The 20,508-nt window shown below is 41.5% G+C and overlaps 1 protein-coding gene across 4 annotated transcripts in view; it reads right to left on the bottom strand.

Annotated features, from left to right (window-relative positions):
* Positions 1-357: 357 nt before the first annotated feature.
* LOC121284082 (dachshund homolog 1-like) overlaps positions 358-20,508 on the bottom strand; it is a 546,830-nt gene continuing 526,679 nt past the window's right edge. For all 4 annotated transcript variants that reach the window (XM_041199130.1, XM_041199132.1, XM_041199133.1 and 1 more), the window contains one exon: positions 358-3,617. In XM_041199130.1, coding sequence (XP_041055064.1) covers positions 3,580-3,617 — 38 coding nt within the window. In that variant the 3' untranslated portion in view covers positions 358-3,579. The remainder of the gene's footprint in view (positions 3,618-20,508) is intronic.

Below are 20,508 nucleotides of genomic sequence, written 5' to 3'. Positions count from 1 at the left end.
GCATAAGAGGAAAAAAGGCACAGCCAGCAGTTTAACTCAAAATCAGTGCCTGCAGTTTAACAAGTCTAATCATAAAGGAAAACTAGATGGCGAACCTACCATTATTTCATGTCATAGAATCAGACAGCACCGATGGAGGCCATTCAGCCTATGATATTGGTGCCGGTTCTATGAAAATGCTCCCGAAATTAGTCCCACTCTCCTGCCCTTTTCCCACAGCTCTGGAATTGTCCTTTGTGTTCGGCTAACACCGTACTTACTGGAATGGGTTCAGCCATGGCACATATCTTTAAATGTGCTGCAGAAGTTGTCTGAGGGCTCGATGGAAGGAAACAATAAGTTTGTGGACATCATATGGAGATTTCAGACAATTTTATTAGCAGATTGTTGAAAAGAAAGAAAATTAAATACAATACAGTAAACGTGGTTCTCACATTTAAACCAGGCTCAAATAACTAAGCTACCATAGAAAAATCTTGATTTCTTGCATTATGATGTAAAAACAGATTTTTTTTGTACAGATTTTGTACAACAAAATTCGTAATAACCTTTTTTTTTAGAAAACTTTAAATATATAGATAAAAATAGACAATTTTCGTATGTCTTAGTTGAAGATGAGTGTGTTCTGTTCCAAGGGCTTGCATAGAGCACAAATGTGGTTATAATACAGGATAGCTAAACATTAAAATGCTTGAGATAAAAAGTATATAAACAATAACGGGAAAATGTATTGTATTGAGAGTCAATGAACAGAGTTTAATAAACAACAGAACTGGGGGTAATTAAAAAAAGACTACAGCACAACCTTCTTATGACTTTTTTCCTTGAAAACTTGCAATAATATTCTAAAATATTCTTTCCTTTGAAACCTTCTCTAGTAATTGGGTTCCTATAAGCTTCCTTTTTATCCTTTTCACTTCTGTTTTCAAAACCAAAGTATTTGGCATCTCAAACAGCTCAACAAAAGATGATAGGCTATTAACCATCAAAGTGCCAGCCACTTGTGTCATGTGCCAACTGGAATGTGGGAATGTCTGATTTAGATTGGCAGAATATGGTTTGTCTAATGTCTTGACAGTAGCATGTTAACTGTTGAAATGCGAGTCACCACAATTGCACTAAATCTATGAGAGAATGGAAAATGTCCTGATTGGTAATTGTCCCAGGGTGATCTACGTTAAAGTAAAGACTCTATGCAAGGAGCTGAGGAACAACAAATGCTCGGTAAGAGTTTTAATATTTTTTCTCTCGTCTTAAAAGAAAGATCGCATGGACAATTAAGTTTGCTTTCCTTACCAGAATGCACGTCAAGACAGCTGTTAACCCTTTCAAGACCATCGCTGCTAGAAAAACAAGGGGCACCCTTTCTCATTCTCCCTTTTGCAACTCTTGAGATGCTATGTCTGCACAGTAGTGGGAGGGCAAGGGAAAATTTGTATCCCTTCACCTGCCAGATAATGCCTTCAATCATTACATGGGTGCTAAGCTTGCACATCATCTTTTCTTTCAGATATCTGTCATCCCATAATCACCACCTGAATACAAAGCCTCATGCCGACTTATTTGTATATTCCAAGGATATCTTGCTTCCAAGATTTCAGGATCTGGTTAATTCAGAAATGCCATTTCAAAAATCTAGGTGCCTTGTTTCCATGCGGAAAACAAGCTGTTGTCAGGTTCATAACAACTTTGGTCATTTTTGTTCTTTCCTATACTGCTGCATAATCTTATATTTCTGAGCTGTGATTTCAAGTTCAATACATCTCTTCTTATTCTTACGCCCTTGCTAAAAAAAAAATGCTTGGTGGACGCAACCAGATTTCACAAGGCCAGTCAAATAGATCCTTTGGCAAGGGAAAGATTTTTTTTTAAATCAATTTGTGAACTTGAAAGAATTCTGAAGGCCCTGTAACACCTATCAGCTTGTCTGATCTGATGGTTCAAAGTTCACCAATGACCAAGAAAAATTGCAAGGTACAATACTGTACAGTTTGACTTATTCCCTTTGCACTGTAGTCAACAGTGGCCATTTGTTTTTTCTTTGCAAAGACAGTCTTTTCAGGGTTAGCATGGCAGTGAACAAAGGCAAAATGAAGAGAAAAAGCTACACTAGCAAATTAGCACGGTGTTGGAGTTTACTTCCAATTATTTGCACAAAGGTGAACACACAGTTTATCAAAGACAGTGATAATTACACATAACCATCCTTCCCTATTACACAGGGAGAGTACAGACTTTTAACTCACCACTCAGCTAGGTTTTTTTCAACTGTTACATCAAGTGTTGCAAAGTTCCTATTTTTTTTGAAGAGTAACGCCTCAAGGTGACGCAAAAATAATAATTAAAAAAAATGAGAAACATTTCTGTGGCATTTTGATCCAACTCACTGCAACCGCCACAAATCTTAATTAATATCATCAGTTCTGTATCAGAGAGTTAGTGACAAGCTCTCTTCACATGAGTGGCAGGCAGAGAGGAACTTTCGACCCACCGTGCTGATTTTGCAGAGGCGCACAGCAGACACCAAGGATCCCGATCAGTAATACTGTGACTTGAGAACAAATATTTACATGCCTGCATGCTTTGTTAATGAGCTTCATCACAAAAAAATTGCAGTTTCTGGAACAAATAGAGTGACAAAACATATCAGCATCTAAATTTCAAAAGTAGTGTAGTTTTATTCTCTAATAATCTACTGCATACACATTACTCCCTGTGTCATATATACACACGACCAGTAGTTTGGCTGAAAGAAGCAAACAGTATTCACAGATATATGTCAGGGTGGAGTGCACAAATGTATATTTTTTGTGACTTTTAAAACAACTTACATTCACTTTTGTTTACTGTGTGTTTTTATTTTAATTTTGCTTCCTAAAGCTGAGAAATCTCAATGCCAGTTTTATCTTCCATAAGTCTTGCCTGAATACGCAATGTGGCTTTCTCTCTTTCCCCAGTTGAAACACGCATCTGCACAACAGTGATGTAGTGTTTGCTTTTTAATAACCTCTCAGTTCTATCAGTTAAATTCCTTTGAGTTCAGGAAAGAAAAGTTCGGAAGCTTTCTTGCTGGGTTGAAACACAGCAATGATAAGAATAAAAAGAGAGAGGGGGGAATAACAAACATTAAAAAGAAAAGTTTGTTCGCTTCTTTTTGACTACTGGTGAGTATTTTTTTTTGCGTGATGTGCTTAACATTGTACTTGTCAGCACTGGTCATAATTTAGTCCAAAAGAAAAAGCACAAAGCTCATGTTTGAGCCATTTATTCACGTATGCCTGCCAGCAGTGACCTCCTGAATGTAGTCACTATTTGAGTTTGGTTGTTTCTAGTTCAGCAACAGTGTCTGCTTCAGAGTTCTTCCATCGAAGTCAGTTGTTGTGAGAGGACTCTCGTCGTAATACATCAAACATTTCATGGATGACACAGTAACAGTTATGCAGACTGGGTAAAGCTGTCTCGAAAGCGCAGTTAACCCGCTTGTTCGTAGAGGACAGTATTTTGTCTTTTTTTTTTACATTGTTTCTTTCATGTTCCTAATTGTCTTTTTGTGTCATGTGGCGTGTTACTGCAGTTATCTCAGTACATGACAGATGACTTCAGATACATCCTTCCATCTGAAAAAAAAAACACAAACTGGTGACCTAAATTTAATCAACAATATATAGACCCAGTTTCAGCGTTTATAAAGTGTTACTCTATGTAGACCAACAAATGGGGGAGAATTTCCAGCAGTGACCTCCACCCTTTTGAATATATCTGCTGACAGAGGCATGCAGCGTTCCCTAATTTTCACTAATTTGGGATAGATTCTTTAGAGTTCAAGTTTACACTTATACACCCAATGGTGATAATGGAGACGATTCAATGGCATCAGCAACAATGGGCCAGATTTGAACTCTTTGCGAGTGGATGGGTTCCGAATGGGTTAAAATCAGCCCCACTGGGTCAGAAGACGGCTAAATGCGGTCAGAGTTCCTGCTCCTGACCACTGTTCAATGAGCTGGGCAGAAAGGTGTTTGTAGCTGTCCATCAGGTGAGGGCATGTTTGTGCTTATCTGTGATGTCTTGATCATAATGGCATGGCCATGCCATCTGCCAAAACTCACAGACATTGAAATCGAGTTGATTGCAGTTAGGGGCTGGTCTCTGGTCTCTGTGGAACTCCAACCCAGTGTAAATCAATGTCTTCAATGATGAAAAATTTTGGGAACTGCGGTGGAAGCGGGGGGGGGGGGGGGCGGTGGGAGAAAGAGGTGAAAATAAAAGCTGTCAACAGGATTGTATTGTAGCTAGAAGGCACAGACCGAGGTAGAAAAATGCCATGTGAGAAGGAGAGGAGAAGCTGTCAGCTTCTTTCCTGGTCTGACTGAAATATGGGACCTGCCTGACAAGTTTAACTGAAGCCGACTCTATAGCAGTTCTGAAGAAGTCATACGGACTTGAAACGTTAACTCTGTCTCTCTCTCTCTCCACAGATGCTGTCAGACCTGCTGAGCTTTTCCAGCAATTTGTGTTTCCGTGTTGAGTCTATACCAGGTCCATGGGAGAAGGAAGATCAGAAAGGAAACAGACCTTGACAACTGGCACCACACAAGTAATTACAAAGTGGAAGAGCTTTCTCTTCATCGCTGGGCACGACCTATTGTTACAGTAAAGATGTTTAAAACTGCACTGTGTTCCAAAAAATAAAATGACTTTGTTTCTCCCTAGAGTGGTAATTGTTTTGTGCTGTACAGGGCTGCAACACCCCATAATAAGCAGAGTCGGTTTTGCATTGAAGGCAAGGACATTCCTTCAAATTCTCGACAGTAAATACATAAGTGACGGTAACTCTTTTTGAGAATTGTAACTCTTTTGAGTACAAACACGTTTCCATCTGTTTCAGATGAAGTTACATTGTTTCATAGTTTGCCATGGTGAGATTTGAACTCTTGATTTTGGGGTTATAAGCCCAGTACCATAACCACTTGGCTATTTAGGCCAAGGTTCTTTTTGAGAATTGTAGAATAATATGGTAGGCAGGGGTACACAACGAGGTAATTTAGCTCATCACACCTGTGCCAGCTCTCCGAAAGACTAGCTGATTAGTCCGACACCCCTGCCCTTTCCCCATAGCTCTGCAATTTCTTTCCTCTTTTGAAGTGCAACTAGAAATAAGTTTTGTTGACAATCAAACCTCTATCGTGGTTTATGGTACATGAGGATACCTTGATTGTTTTTTTTTCATTTGACACCACATCAATCTGTTATTCTCAATCAGTGTTACTATTTCAGTGTTCAAGTACAGAATAAACTGCTTTATCTAAAAGTATTTGAATATTTAGAAGACTACTGCAGAAATGCATTTACTGATAGATTTGTCAGACACTCCACTCCAGAATAGTGAGGTTTAATCTGCTGTCACTGGGTCCTGTATTAAAGCTAATGTACCCTCTATCAGCATGTTTGCATAATGCTCCTAACAGATGGATGAATGTATCTTGCCTTTAAGGTGTCAAGTATAAAATATATCCCACCTGCCATGACTAGAACAGATAAGGCCCTTTAGCTTTTTACATTAGAATTTCAGTCATATCAGAGTTTACAGCCAACCAGCGTGAAATAAAAGCAGTACTCAGTGAAAAAAAAAATACCTCATAAGCTGAATTTCCAGCTTTTTAACCAATGGGTTCTTTCTGGGAGCTTTTTATTTTATTACACAACATTGCATCACAAATTGCTTCACAGGAGCAGCTGACAAACAAAGTTTGACACGAAGCACATAAAGAGAATTTCGGACAGGTGACCAAAAAAAAAGGGTGGGTTTTAAGGGGCATCTTAAAAGAAAAGAGAGGTGGAGAAGCAGAGAAGCTTAGGGAGAGAACTCCAGCTATTAGGGCCCAAGCAGCTGAAGACATGTCCACCAATGGTGAAGTGATAGAAATTGTATGGGGCGGGGTGGTGGGGATGTGCAAGAGGTCAGAGTTAACTAGTGTCTTTCACTAACACCTGGAATGGAAGATGCGTTCTGTCCATTTGAAAGATCAGGCCTACGTGCTGGTCTGAACGCATATGACCTCACTTGTCCTACAGCCTTTTACAGCATCTATTAGGCCTAGTATGACTCATTTTAATGTATCCGAAAGCTGTGGTTTATTTTTAAATGCTACTGTGCCTAGAAGGGGGAGGGGAAAAAAAAGGCATAATTCATTTCACAGTCATGCTTTAACCTGATGGGCTAATCGTTTTTTTTTATAAGGACACAAAAGAAGTTGATGACAAACAAGTGGTAATGTTCCATCAGGCGCTGATAACACAGCCGGGAGAAGTCAAAATAAAAAGCAAACAAACATCGGGGAGCATCTGTTACAAATTCCTAATCCCTTTTATTTAGATTACTTAAAACAGGAAGCAGCTAATTAGAGATGAGCAGGATTGTAAAAACAAATTTTGTGTTTGCTTTTAAGCCATTAGGAATTTTAGATAGAGACATAGACAGGAAGGCACAAAAGAGTGCTCTGGAATTAGGCAGGAAACATAGCGAATGGGGGTGTAACTTTTAGCATGGGAAAATGTTTAAGAGTTATGTCACAGCAGGGAACCACCCCAAAGTTTCATGTCTCCGTCAAGATTACATTTGACACCGAAAGTATGTTGCAAACTTTATAAATAGCCAGTCAAAGGACATGTCACTGAACAGTGCACGACGAATAGCTGGTCCAGTTTTTTTTTAAGGAGCATTTTCTCTTACCTTGCGAGCTTGGCTACTGTTGTTGCACCTTTTGTCAACAAAATCTAAGCAATTCCAAGAAAAGACAGCAGTAGGACTAACTAAAATAGTTTGCTGTAAGCCTCCAAGGCATTGCATTCTTGTGATTTTTTTTAAATTCAAGCACCAGCACAGGGATGCTGTGCAAAATTCATTAAAGGATGAGACGATTTTTTCAAAAATAAAATAGGGTGTGACCCAACGAATCTCACTGCACACTTGAACAATAAATGCGGTTCTCTTGAATGACTCTTGAACTGATTGTGGAGACCATTGTTTTACAGTAACAAAATCTAAATTGCATTTTTATTGCACAAGATAGCAAATCTGCTCGGCGTATTGAGGATTGCATTTCACAATTTCGTAACATTGCCAGGTAGCAAACTCGAAATTGGGTATCAAGGGATCTATTTGTTAACTGATAGCACTGCACAAGGTTTAAAATTAAATGCTCTTTTCCTGGTTGGAATAAATTTCTGTTCTCGAGGAAAGTACCAGAAAAGAACAGCACATGAAGCCTACCTCACAATTTATGGCAGGACTTTTTTCTTGTGTTATGGATGGATGGGGGTGGCACCTGACAATCATGAAATCGAAATTTAGCCTAAATGGTGGAAATAATCTAAAATCAAAACAAGAAAGTATTTTGAAATCGAAACTGAAGGGGAGGTTTAACTCTGCCTTGATGAGTGGCCGGACGCTCATCTTGACTGAATGGTTTCTTTGTTGGACAATTCAGGTTCAGTTTGGGAGCTGGAGTTTTCTAAAAAGAGATACTGGGGTACATCATCACAGATTGTGCTCTTGGCGTGGAGTCTTACTTGATGAGAGTTCGGACTGGAGAGCAGTGATACCTCAATCCGCACAGATTCCTCAGTCCACCCTGATTACTTAATCTGCTCCTTCATCGAACAAGTCTCCACACTGGGAGTAGAGCCTCTGCCATTTTGCCCTAAAAGGTCAATGTCATGTTAGCAAAAGTAGAGGACAACAATTGTTGCAGTCACCAAGAAATCAAATAAGGAAACAGGAGAAACTTCCTTATAAACTGTGAGAATAGCAAAATCGCTATCACATGGAGCAATTGAGGTGCGTACAGTATAGATGCATTTAAGGGTAAGTCAGATAAGCAAGTGAAGAAGAAGGAAATGCTGGTAGATAGAGGGGGAAGAATGGAAGGAGACTTGACTGGAGCATTTTCTGTGCTGCATATTATGTGTAATTCTGTGTATTGATAAGAAACATTTACTTTCACACATCCAGACAGATACACAATGGCCTGAATTTCACACTCCCCTGCCGGCAGGTTTTTAGGCAGGGGGAGCGTGAAATTGAAGGACTGGGATTCCCTCTGGGTTCCCGCCTGTCCTGACCTCACAGTGATTTTAAGCTGGGGCGGGCAAGGCCTCGGACAGGATGCCCACCCTTGCCCCAGTTGAGGCCCTTAAGTGTCCAATTACTGGCCGCTTAAAGGCCATTTCCTGCTCAGCCTCAAATTTTTAGGCTGGCGATAGGTATTAACCTGGCATGGGGGAAAGCCTGAAAATGATCAGGCTTAGGCCTCGGGCAAGAAGTTGGGGTGGCCTCCATCAGAAGCCCCTTCCTGACTTCAGGCGCCGCCCACCCCCTTAAGATCCGGTGGCTGCTGGACCCCCCTCCCCCACCCCCTTCCACTGCAGCCTCTCCCAACACCCCAAACACCCACTTTCCACCCCCCAAACCCTTCCCTACCCTCCCCATCCTGGGACCCCCAAAACTTACCTTTCTGCCCAGTCTCGGGACTTGGGCTCTGGCATGTTGAAGAACTTACTCTTCTGTCCACTGCAGCTCCTGTCGCTACAGGGACTCGCGAGCTGACAGCCAATCAGATGTAGCTCTGGCAGGACTTCCTCTTGAGTGAGGGGCGGAAGACGCGCATTCGAGCATGAAATGACTGTGGGGCAGCCATGATCTATAATGGGCGTTTTGGATAAGAGCTATCCTGGGCCTTGTTTAAGTACCTTTGATACCATTGTCAGTCCAGGTCTAGTATAGGAACAGGTCAATGAGTCCTTTAGTTAGCTCTTAGTGCAGAATTTTATAACTGAGGCCACACAATGCTTCCACAGTGTGTAATAGTGAGGTTATTTCACAGTTACACTACTCATACCACATTCTATTCACTAAGCTTTCAAACTGCTAACAGTTGGATTATAACATGCGGTATACAAGTGGATGTGTGCATCCAAGTTATGCTCTGTTCAAGTAAAATGCCAAATGCAAAGTACGTGTATGGCTTTTAATTAATTTGATCCAAATTTTCTGAAAGATGAATTAGCCTTACAGACTGCTGTAACTCTTATAATTGAGTAATTAGTGATTAATGGAAATAGGCTCTCATTTATGCAACAAAAAAATGAGGCTGTCATTTCAGAAACAATGTAAGCTGTTCAATGGAGCCTTTACACAATAGATACTTTTATAAACCAAAGGTAGCTTTCATGACACACTTGTCTTACTATTTCAAAACACCTGCAGGCCAGAATCTGCGATACTTGAGCTCAGCATTGTTTCTGTTCTACTGTTTTGTAGCCTTTTGTCTCATTGTCCTGCGATGTGTGATATTGCGTTGCACAATCTTCTGTCACTGATGTGTCTTTTGTGGGCAAGGAAGAAGGTTGAAAATTTGCCAGGCAGAACAGTGACTAGGGCTGGAACCTTAAGCTACCACAACACCCAGTGACTGCCAGCACTTATGTCAGCCAGCCATGGGTGGGTGGGCTTTGTCAGTGTGGTTCCCGCTGTCGAGCTGAGGACTAACCATTATAGAAGTTAAGGCACTGGTGTAGCATGGAGCTGTGCTTAAACAAAGCAAGGTTTGGCGATGGAGCTATAACACACACAGAAAAGCAACAGGCAAAGTTTCATTTTGTTGGTTTGGAAGCGTGCAATGTAATGATGTAATCCGGCTAGACTGTGACGAAAATGATACAAGGCCTTCCCCGATCAGTCATTCTCTTTGCCAAGTTCATTCTCACCATTATTTTAAATCATAGGCACGTCACACTGAGTTGCTAAGCCCCTGTAAGATAACATTCTGTCAAAGTCCCAAAGACTAATCCAAACTAAGCCAGTTCTCCAATCTGTCCGATTTCTTCCCATTGGCAGCAAAGAATTAGTGAATTTAACCTTGTGTCCATGCTTCAACATAGGTGGTTCTTTTGTTCACTTGGCCGCAGGCTGTTACTGGCTTTGCAAGCTACAACAGTGCCTGTTACTCCAGGTGTCTGAGGTACCGTCATGAACACAAGTGGGAAATTAGCGGTCAATTGTAGAAAAATCCAGCGACTGTTGGGTAAGTTTACCAATTCTGTGCTCCCAAACCAGGAATGGCAAAAATATGCTGTTTTCTCACATCTAAAAATTTGGAATTAATTGAGCAAAGATTGATGAGGTGAAACCCTTCTTTCTTTGATGGCTGTAAAATGACTTTAGGCAGCCTCAACCCAATCCAAATCAGCATGCCCACTGCCCCCCTCACCACTCACCCTCACCCCTGGCACCCTGTTACAAAACTGTCCATTATTCAGCACAAGTTGGCATAATTTTAAAGTGGACTGCTTGGATGCAGTGTTGTAAAGGTGCAAACCATGGTTTATGGGAAATGGTGCACTTAAGCATGGAAGGGCAGAACTCCAAAGCAAATTTACACTCCTGGTCACCTCAGATTTGCCCAAAAATCAGTGGGGCTGGCAACAGTGGTGAAAATCCAGGCTTGTCTTTCAGTCTGCCTTAGTTAGAGGAATCTAAAAAGTAATCCCACCACTCAGTTCTCTCTCGCAATAGCAGCTCATCTTCCTCTGTTTCAATGCGCATTCACTGTCCCCTTATAAGGTATTCAGGAAATGTGAGAGAATGTGGAGTTAAAAAGAAACTTTGACCTGCCAACATGGGCTTTAAATATCATGTCATCAGACCAGAACAGATTTTCAGGTTCAAATACCCAGAATCAAAGTGTTAATTGTTTGGTATTTTGAACTCAAGATTGAGGTGCTCTACACCCAAATGAAAATGATAGAGAGGGCATTAATGTGCTGTAATTAAAAATGTATAATTCCCACTATTAGAGTCACATTCTGATTTTGATAGTGCCATATATTCTTATAAAATTATTGATAATCACATCACATCTGCCATATCATAGATTTTGAGCTAAAACATTAGAGTTTGCCCACCTTAACATCTTGGGCTAATTTCCCCTAACCTAAAGTTAGGAATTATTATGGCAGGCGCTTATGTTGAACTCTGGGATAAATCTGCACATTTCAATTTTATCGAAATGTTTAGAAGATACAATCACAGTTCATCAGAAATTTTTAGCATAGCTTTTCATAAATAATGTGAGATAGAATTATTGAAATATTTATCCAAGGAACTTAAAAGGTAGAAATTAATACTTGCAGAATTATCAGGTGAATCATTTGTCGATGTTTTCTGTCTTTTAAACGGGTTAACATTTCTGTTAAAATACCAACAGTGGAGTGTTGTAGCAATATATTTAGCATTTATCCACTGATATTACTATTAGTTGGGGAGATGGTGGCATAGTGGCAATGTTGCTGGACTAGTAATCCAGAGACCCAGGCTAATGCTCTGGTGAGATGGGTTCAAATCCCACCATGGCAGCTGGTGGAATTTGAATTCAGTAAATAAATCTGGAATTGAAAGCTAGTCTCAATGATGGTGACCATAAAACTATCATTGATTGTCTGATTCACTAATTTTTTTTTAGGGAAGGAAATTTGCCACCCTTACCTGGTCTGGCTGACATTTGACTCCAGCCCACAGCAATGTTGTTGACTCTTAACTGCCCTCTGAAATAACCTAACAAGGTCAGTTCAAGGGCAAATGCTGGCCTTGCCAACAATCCCATGAAAGAATTTAAAAAGAATACTGGCAGTAATTTCTAAACTTAAGTACGGGCTGTTTTGTTGATTGATCATTGTAGCTTTGCAAAAGATATATGTGTTTTGAATGTTACCATGTTCCTTATATTTTTTATTCATTTAAAGTTGGCTAGGCCAGCATTTATTGCCCATCCCTAATTGCCTTTGAGAAGGTGGTGGTGAGTTGCCTTCTTGAACCGCTGCAGGCCATGTGGTGTAGGTACACCCACAGTGCTGTTAGGGAAGGAATTCCAGGATTTTGACCCAGTGGTTATCTTATATCTTAAATACATTTAAATGTATGTATTTAAGCACATCAGTTAGCTCAGCTGGCTAGAGTGAGATGCAAAATGATGCCAACAGAGCAGGTTCAATTCCTATACCAGCTATGGCAATTCATGGAGGACCTGCCTTGACGCCTTGCGCCATACTTTCAGAGTGGCACCCCTCAAGCTACAAGTAGCCAAGATGTCTCTCTCTAATGGAGAGAGATGCCTATGCTCCTTTGGGACTATGGCTAGATACATACAGGACATGTTGGAGGATTGAGGTAGTATGGAAGGACAATAGACTACAATGAGTTGCTCCCTATCTCTGTAACTTCCAGCAGCCCCAACCCTCCAAGATCTCTACGTTCCTTAATTTTTGGCCTCTTTTGCAACTGATTTTTTTTCCGCTCCTCCATTGGTTGCTATGCCTGAAGCTGCTGAGGCATTAAACTCAGAAATTCCCTTCCCTACATCACTCCATGAGTCTTTCCCCCTTTAAGACACCCCTTAAAACTTAACTCTTTGATCAAGTTTTTGGTCACCTGTCCTAATATCTCCTGTGTCAAATGATATGATAATACTCCCTTGAAGTATCTTGGGATGTTGAAGAAGCTATATAAATATGAGTTGTTGTTGTTATTGAATGACTTTTGCTTATTGCTGATTTTCTCATCTGCTAATGGAAGAAATTACAATTGAGAAAAGTGCTGTGGAATAATGGCGTGTTCCATCTTTGAGGTTATAGAGCAGGATGAGGGGTATCTGGGAGTCAAGCACAGGCTAAATGAATAGTACCATACAAAAGCACATCCCTAGGTTAGTCATGACTAAAACTAGCAAAAATGATCTTTCCTTCCTACGTTCCCACATTCAACCTTTGTAAACTTGAGGTCACCCAAAACTCTGCTGCCTGTGTCCTTGTACACGCCAAGTCCTGTCAACCCATCATTGCTGTGCTCGGTGACATACACTGGCTCCTGATTAAACAGTGCCTCGATTTTTAAATTCTCATCATGGTTTTCATATCCCTCCGTGGCCTCGCTCCTTCTCCCTCCCAAAAAGCCTTCCATCTCTCTAACTCTCTTTTCTCCTTTAAGACAATTCTTAAAACCTACTCATTCGACCAAGACTTTGCTTGTCAGTGCTACTGTCTTCTCCTGTGTCTCAATGTCAAATTTTGTTTAATGACACTCCTGTGAAGTGCCATGGGACGCTTTATTTCTTAAGGCCATATAAATGAAAGTTGTCAATATTGTATAGAGAGAGAAAGCTACGCCAGGAAAGACCAGGAGCAACCTGACAAATAATATGCATGAAAATAGGTCTATGTGACTCTCTTTCCTATCATCTTCAGACAACAACTTTTATTAAGGCATTAAAAGCTCACAGTTGCCTACCTGACATTTTTATTCCCACAGAGTAAATTGACTGAAAAATATCATAACTTTGCAGATAGTTTTTTTTCACAGCCCACAGGGAAAGGGAAAAGTCTATGAGAGTTTCAGGATAGCAGTCCAAACCGGAGTGTAGGTTAATATTATTTTCTTCAAAGGTGAATGAGAAAGTCTATGCTGGAGAATGGTGCTGAAGTTGTGCCGCTCCCCAATACTAACACTGCAGCAAACCATTAACATACATTAAGCTTTTCCCACTGCTCCTTGTATTTGTTTGAAAGGGAGAAAATGGTCAGCGTTGACTATTTCACTGCACCCCCGAAAAGCAGAATCCACTCATTTGTAAATGTCACCAGCTTCCACAAGGTTAGCACTGTCAGAGGGAAAAGATGAGTCCCAGCTTGAATCATTGTAGGGACCTCCTTCATGGAAGAGCTTAATACACTTTCAATAGCTTAAAATAGTCTATGGAGGCCAATTAAAAGGGATACTTGCCGTGTTCTAAGTTTAAAAAAAAATTAATTATTTGTAATATGAATTGTAACGCCATTTAATTAGTCAAACCCAGCTCTGAGCTGCAGTTGGTCTCTCTTACCTTTCCCACCAATGTTTCACAATAAAGTTCAAGCTGTGTGTTATGCAACAGGGGAGGAATTTACTGGGGCCTGGGTAAATTTAGAAACAATTTGGAATAGACAGAGTGAGAGAGACAGAGAGACAGAAAGAGAATGCTGCGTGATCTATTAAGCATCCTCTGCAACTATATGAGGGAACACTCATGTGCAATATTCAGCTGAATAAAATAATTTACAATTCTGCTGTTCTCAGTGCTATTCGTGAAAAAAAAATAGAACAGAACCAGGGCCATTGAATGCTGTAAATATTCTTTAAAGAAAGAATAAATATTCAATTAGATGTTGAATAAAACAAAAAAATGGTTTTGGCCTCTTTCAGCATAAAATACCTTTGAAAGATTAATTAATACATGCACATTATGCAAATTAGACACATGCAAATATTTTATGAAGACAATTAAGGGAGGCATTAATTACTGCCTTTTTGCTTCGATGAGATTTGTTCTTTTTTTCCCCACTGCAGTTAACCCTTTAAGTGATGAGTCCTTTAATTGGGTATGTGACCAATGCTAGGAAAGCAGCCCCACTCAAATGTTAAAAAAAATAAACAATCGGCTCTGTTAAAATAATATGAATACATACACATTTATATAATGTAGATCTATTCCAGGTGCTGTGGGGAAGATCAACAGAATTTTCTGACACAATGCACTGCCAGTAATTAAGAGCCTGGAAGTGAATTTGCACTCATTCTTGGAAATGATTCAACTTCTGCAAAAGCAATTAATTTGCTTTGCCTGTGCTAATATAGTGGAATTATAAAGCATGACACAAGACAAATAGAAATAATTAGTTCCCCAAAATGATGTTCTCATTAATGCAGTTTTAACAGTGCAAAAACATTATTGCACTGGGTCTATGTTCTGTCCCCTGTCACAGTGACCGTGATAAAGTAGTACATGTCTAAATTAAGAGTCCTTATTGGCGGTGTCATATTTTTAATACATTTCTAAAGGTTCGAGGTCACTGCTATATGGAGTTTATAAAACTGCCTACAGCCCATGCCTCTTAGTATGGGACAATGCTCAGCAATTAATGTGCAAGGCACAGATGTAAATCTTTATCTAACAGCAACCTTTACACTATAGAACATTGATGTTTTCTTTCAACCTTTCTGCTAACGCCGACAATAAATTGCACCTTCTGTTTTTGTTCGTCCAAACTTGCCGGCAATTGATTACACGGGTCTGATGAATTGTTAAGCACCAAAATGGCAGTGCCAAAAAAAAAGGAGAAAGGGTAATAAGTGTGTGATGTTTGGTTCCTGTGCATTGTGTGGTAATCTGTAAAGGGGGGGGGGGGGTTGAACATTTTATTAAAAGAAAACAATGGGAGGTTTACTGGTCTCAGTTTCAATTCAGGCATATTTACACAGCTTATTTTACGCAGGAGGGCTTTTGGAGTCCTAAGTATAAGGAAACACCAGCTTAGAAGCCTTAGACCACATATTAACTGTGCAGTGTAGCTTTAATTAACTGTGGTAACAAAACCCTGTTGCCTGATAAAAATTCTATGTTACTACTGTCAAGCAAGACAAAAGAGAGGAATAAAATCCTAAAAGGAGTTACTATTTGTTCTGTCGGCTCCCATTAGAGGGGATTGCATTACATTTTATTCCACAGGCCCATGTAAGTTTCTGGGCAAGTTTATCAATAGTAAACTTCCTCAAAAAAATCTTACATTTTCAGTCTGATGTACACAGACCTCTACTATTTTTTTTAAATTGTGTTGTCAAGTGTCCCACTTGCTTCAGAAACCATGTTAAAGCCACAGTTGTAAATTTGTTTGCTATCAATTTACACTTGGACTTCAACCAAATTCTCATATGGAAAGAGTGTGAGATTATTCACTCCGAATCCCCAGCACTGAGCGAAATCTGTCAGCCCAGGGATCGAAACTGTGTTCCCGATCCAAAGACTATTGCATTAGCCTGGTGAGAATTTTTCCTTTTTGAAAGAAAACACTTGCGTTTATATAGCAACTTTCAACAACCTTAGGGTGTCTCAAAGCACTTTGCAAACAATGTGTGCATGTCTTTGGAGTTCAGTCACTGTTGTACTGGAGGTAACAAAGCAGCCAATTTATACACAGCATGCTCCCACAAACAGTGATGTGATAATGACTTGATAGTCTGTTTCAGTGAATTTGGTTGAGGAATAAATATTTGTCAAAAAAGATATGAAGGGGCACCTGCCCTCCCCTGCTCTACTTTAAATCATGTAAGGAGAATTCTGACATTTACTTAAGTAGGCAGTTGAATCCTTTGACAGTGCTCCTTCGGTACTGAATTGGAGTGCCAGTCTGGATTATGGAATTAATTGTTTGGCTGGGTCTGACTCCAAAGGTGAATTTAACTTTCATTGGGAAGCAACTAACTTGCCAGCCTTGTAAGGAAACAATGCCTTAAGAGACAATGGGAAACAATGCCTTAAGAGACAGTGGGCATGTGTATCAGCCTTGGCTCAGTGCACTCTCTCTCAGAAGGTTTTGGGGTTCAAGCCCCATTCTAGAGTCTTAAGAGCACTCTGCAAAGGTATTGACTCATGTTGGAATACAATCAGCAGGTATCTGAGTCAAAGGACGAATGTTCTGCTCTTGCTGCTGGTGGGCTTGGGGGCAGGAAGGTGGATGGTGGCATACTAGAACCCTGCCACCTTCTTGCCTCCTCCAGAATTAAGCTCTGGGGCGGGGGGGGTGGGGGTCCATGATCAACCTTTCTGCCTCGCCACCTATTGAGAGCTCAAGTGGCCACTTAATGACCACTTAAGGGGACTCATCCCGCTGCTACTGGTATCAAAATCCGATCAAGGGACTTGGCATTGGGAAGGAGAGAGGAGGGTGGTGGCTGAAAGCCACCCTACACTTGCTGCTGACACCCCCACACTCCTCTCCTAGTGACCGCCATCCTATGAAACTCCTCCCCACCCCACAGTACATAGCTATGGCCTGGGATCCTGGGTCAGTCTGTGACCCTGGGACTCCAGTGGGTGTTTTTCCTGCAGCAGCCACTGCCTCCTCTGTGGCGTTGCTGAGCACAAAAACGGCTGGCCTCTGATTGGCCGGCAGTTCTCAGTGGGTGAGTCTTCCACCCCCAGGGTTTTGATTCCATGGGAAGGCCCACCGCTGGCCTCACCACTGCCTGATTGGCTTGTGGTTCAGAGTGCCATGCCAAAAAGAGGCGGCGTGGGTCACTCACTGGCTCTCCAGCTGCCAGGCGAGACCCCTGATGTCCCAACAAGATTCTGCCCAAGTTGTCATTCTTGATGCGAGAGGAGGGGGAAGGAATTGGTCCAGCTCTGCCCAAGTTTGGGAAACAAATCACCTCGAAACACTTCAAGGGGCCCTGAAAAATCTCCAACCTCAGATTGGCTGCATGATTTTTCAGGCACCTCTGGTGGCCACCTAAAGCAGGTAATAGACATCTTACTTTATTTATCAATATGCTAGATGGTGGCACTGCTGAACAGGCCAAAACTTAATGCCCATCCCTGATGGCAGATCCTTTCTTGGAATGTCGCAACACTCCTGGTGAAGGTTAATTCCACAATTAATGCTGTTAATTATGGGGTTTCAGGAATTTGATCTGACGCTGATGAAGGAACAGAAATCCATGTGTCCAAATCACAATGCTGGTTGACTTGAAGGAGAACTGAGTATCGGAGCTTCTGGCTGGTAGAGATCATGGCTTTGAACGCTGCTGCTGAAGAAGTTTTTGTTAGTTGCTGCAGTCCTTTCAGTAGTTGGAGGCACACCGTAGCTACAGCACGCAGGCGGTGGAGGGAGTTCAAGCCGGTGGATGGGTTGCTGATCAGGAAATGAGTGTCTGGATTTTTGACCAGTTGGCCAATTAGTGTTCATAGTGGGTGCTCATCCAGTTAAGGACGGCCAGAACCATTTTCTCTGTGGAAAAGTATCTGATTTCCATGAAATGATGCTCTCAACGTGCCAATGAATATTGGCAACCCAACATTGTATTAATGAACCTATACATAATCACTAAAGTTACAACCATATTTCACTAGCAGAAAACATCAATCTAAATATAATTAGCAGTCTTAGACCAGGAAACTCTCCCTACTGTAATAACATTCAAAACTCGCTACAAGACCACAAATGACCCAAATAAACATTTTCTGTTGTTAGCCGTGCCAAATGAGTCTAATATCCCACTGACAGATATAAAAATACTCAAAATAGTTCCTTTCACTGCTTAGATTTTGGAAGGGGCTTAATCGACTCGAAGCAAGCACCATAAAGACTGCCGAATCAAATCACGTGCAATGTTTTTAACTGTGCAATCTGGAACCACCAGCTATGACAAAACAAGCCAACAATGTCAACAATCTTTATTACACATTACTTTTGGCTGCCATTTTGCTTCCTCAATAAGGTCAGGCTATACAGCCAGAAGTATCATCAGAGACAAATTAAAAAATACACAATTCTGAAAAAAAGATTGATAATCATATCTGTGGAATTAGTTATTGTTATAAATGTGTGAAAGTGGAGCTCTGGGTGGTGCAATAGGCAGTGGCCTTTCATCTCTGGAATTTGGGTTCAAACATGGGCCGAATTGAGGTTATAGATTGGTAGTGCCCCCAAACTAATTCCTAGTGATCATGGGCTGACAGCACAACAAACGCTGCTAATTTATTCATTAAGTCAGTGAGATTCATTTCAGATATGGAAAACTTGCTACACTGGTGGATTTGGGGATGAAGTATATTGTTAGGATAAAGTGAGAACTCATAATAACCCATGTCCCCTCACCCACCCCCATGGCCCCTTAAAGCCCCTATGCCAACTTAGTGCCAACTCATGCCCCCCTGTAAACATCGCCCAAAGTGAAGGTTTCATACGATGCTATGTTTTACCCCACTTCCAAGTGCTTGATACAGGTATGGATGAAATGCATTAATGTGCTTTACTTTACATAGGTTGCTGACAGTAATGCAACTAAATGTGTGAAATTAAGTTCCCTCTATATATTGTAAACCTTCTCATTAGGGTTTGGGGCTTCTGACCAGGGTTGGGAATGTCACCTGGCTGCTGGCCATTTCCAAGTCTCTTTTGATGAACTCCTAAGTGCGTGAGAGAGTATTCCTTAACAATCCAACTCACATGACAGCCTGGCAATAAATTAACATATATTGGGTGCCATAAATAATAGGAAGGGAATAAACAGATTTAATGCTTCTGGCATTGAAACCACTAAGTAACAATGCTGACCTAAGTCTTGATGCAATGGGTAGAATTTAATGCCCATTTGAAAAATTTCAGGCTTCAGGACTATTTCAGAGTCCTGACCCCACACGGGTCAGATGTGTTGCTGACAGTTGGAATCTTCCTGGAGGTGGCCAGTTAGGGAGGTCCCCACCACATTTGCTGTCCAGTTAAGGATGGGTGGGTTCCTGAGGCAGGAGACTCAATTGGAGAGCCCACAGCAACGAACAGACAGCTGCCCCACCAACTGATGTGGGCACTACTGAGGCAGGGAGGAGAGTGTGAGGGCGCCTCAAATGGAGGTACCCCTGAAAACCTAATTAATATTTGAAAAAACTGGACGCTTCACAGGATGGGTTTTCAAGACTTGGTCTAGTCATGAGCAACATCACTGGAGGTTTAAAAATGATCTAACATGGAACCAACAATCTGTTGCCTAAAGGCAACTACAAATGAACAAATACAAATGAAAAAGGCTGTGGGAGCAATTTATCATGGTCACATTCTTGAGTGCGTTTCTCTGACACAGAGAGGTGGATTTTACTGAGCAACCAACCAGGAGAAGGATGGCTTCCCTACAGCTATTTAACGGTCAGTTGATAGACTGTAGGCAGGATTTCTTTCCCCCAGGCACAGGAATCCCACCTCAGAGAGCTGTTAGCCAATCAGATTCCAGCAGCTCTCCAGTACCAGCTATGCCGGTACTGCATTCGGGCAATGAGGAGACTGGCTGCTTGGCGTGGGTCTCCCTTGCTGCTGGTTAAATCCCAGCGGTGGCAGGATGAGGCTTTTAAGTGGGAATTGATTGGCCCTTTAGGGGGTGTGCCAGAGATCAGGATTGGAGAAGCATGAGGATCTCAGAGGGTCTTGGGGGTTGGAGGAGGTTACTGTGGGAGGGAGGGAGTGACGGAAGGTTGAAGGAAGTTACCATGAGAGGGAGGGGGTGGAAGAGGGTTGGAGGAGATTACTGTGAGAGGAAAGGAGTGACGGAAGGTTGGAGGAGTTTACTGTGAAAGGGAGGGAGTGGTGGAGGGTTGGAGGAGATTACTGTGGGAGGGAGGGAGTGGCAGAAGGTTGGAGGAGGTTACTGTGAAAGGGAGGGAGTGGTGGAGGGTTGGAGGAGATTACTGTGGGACGGAGGGAGTGACGGAAGGTTGGAGGAGGTTACTGTGAGAGGGAGGGGGTGGTGAAGGGTTGGAGGAAGTTACTGTGAGAGGGAGGAAGTGATGGAAGGTTGGAGGAGGTTACTATGAGAGGAAGGGAGTGGTGGAGGGTTGGAGGAGGTTACTGTGAGAGGGAAGGGGTGGCAGA

Source organism: Carcharodon carcharias, chromosome 11 (genome assembly GCF_017639515.1).
Source record: "Carcharodon carcharias isolate sCarCar2 chromosome 11, sCarCar2.pri, whole genome shotgun sequence".
In the NCBI taxonomy this organism is placed as follows: Eukaryota; Metazoa; Chordata; class Chondrichthyes; order Lamniformes; family Lamnidae; genus Carcharodon; species Carcharodon carcharias.
Note: the sequence above shows the minus strand (reverse complement) of the source record. Positions and strands in the feature narration are given on the sequence as shown.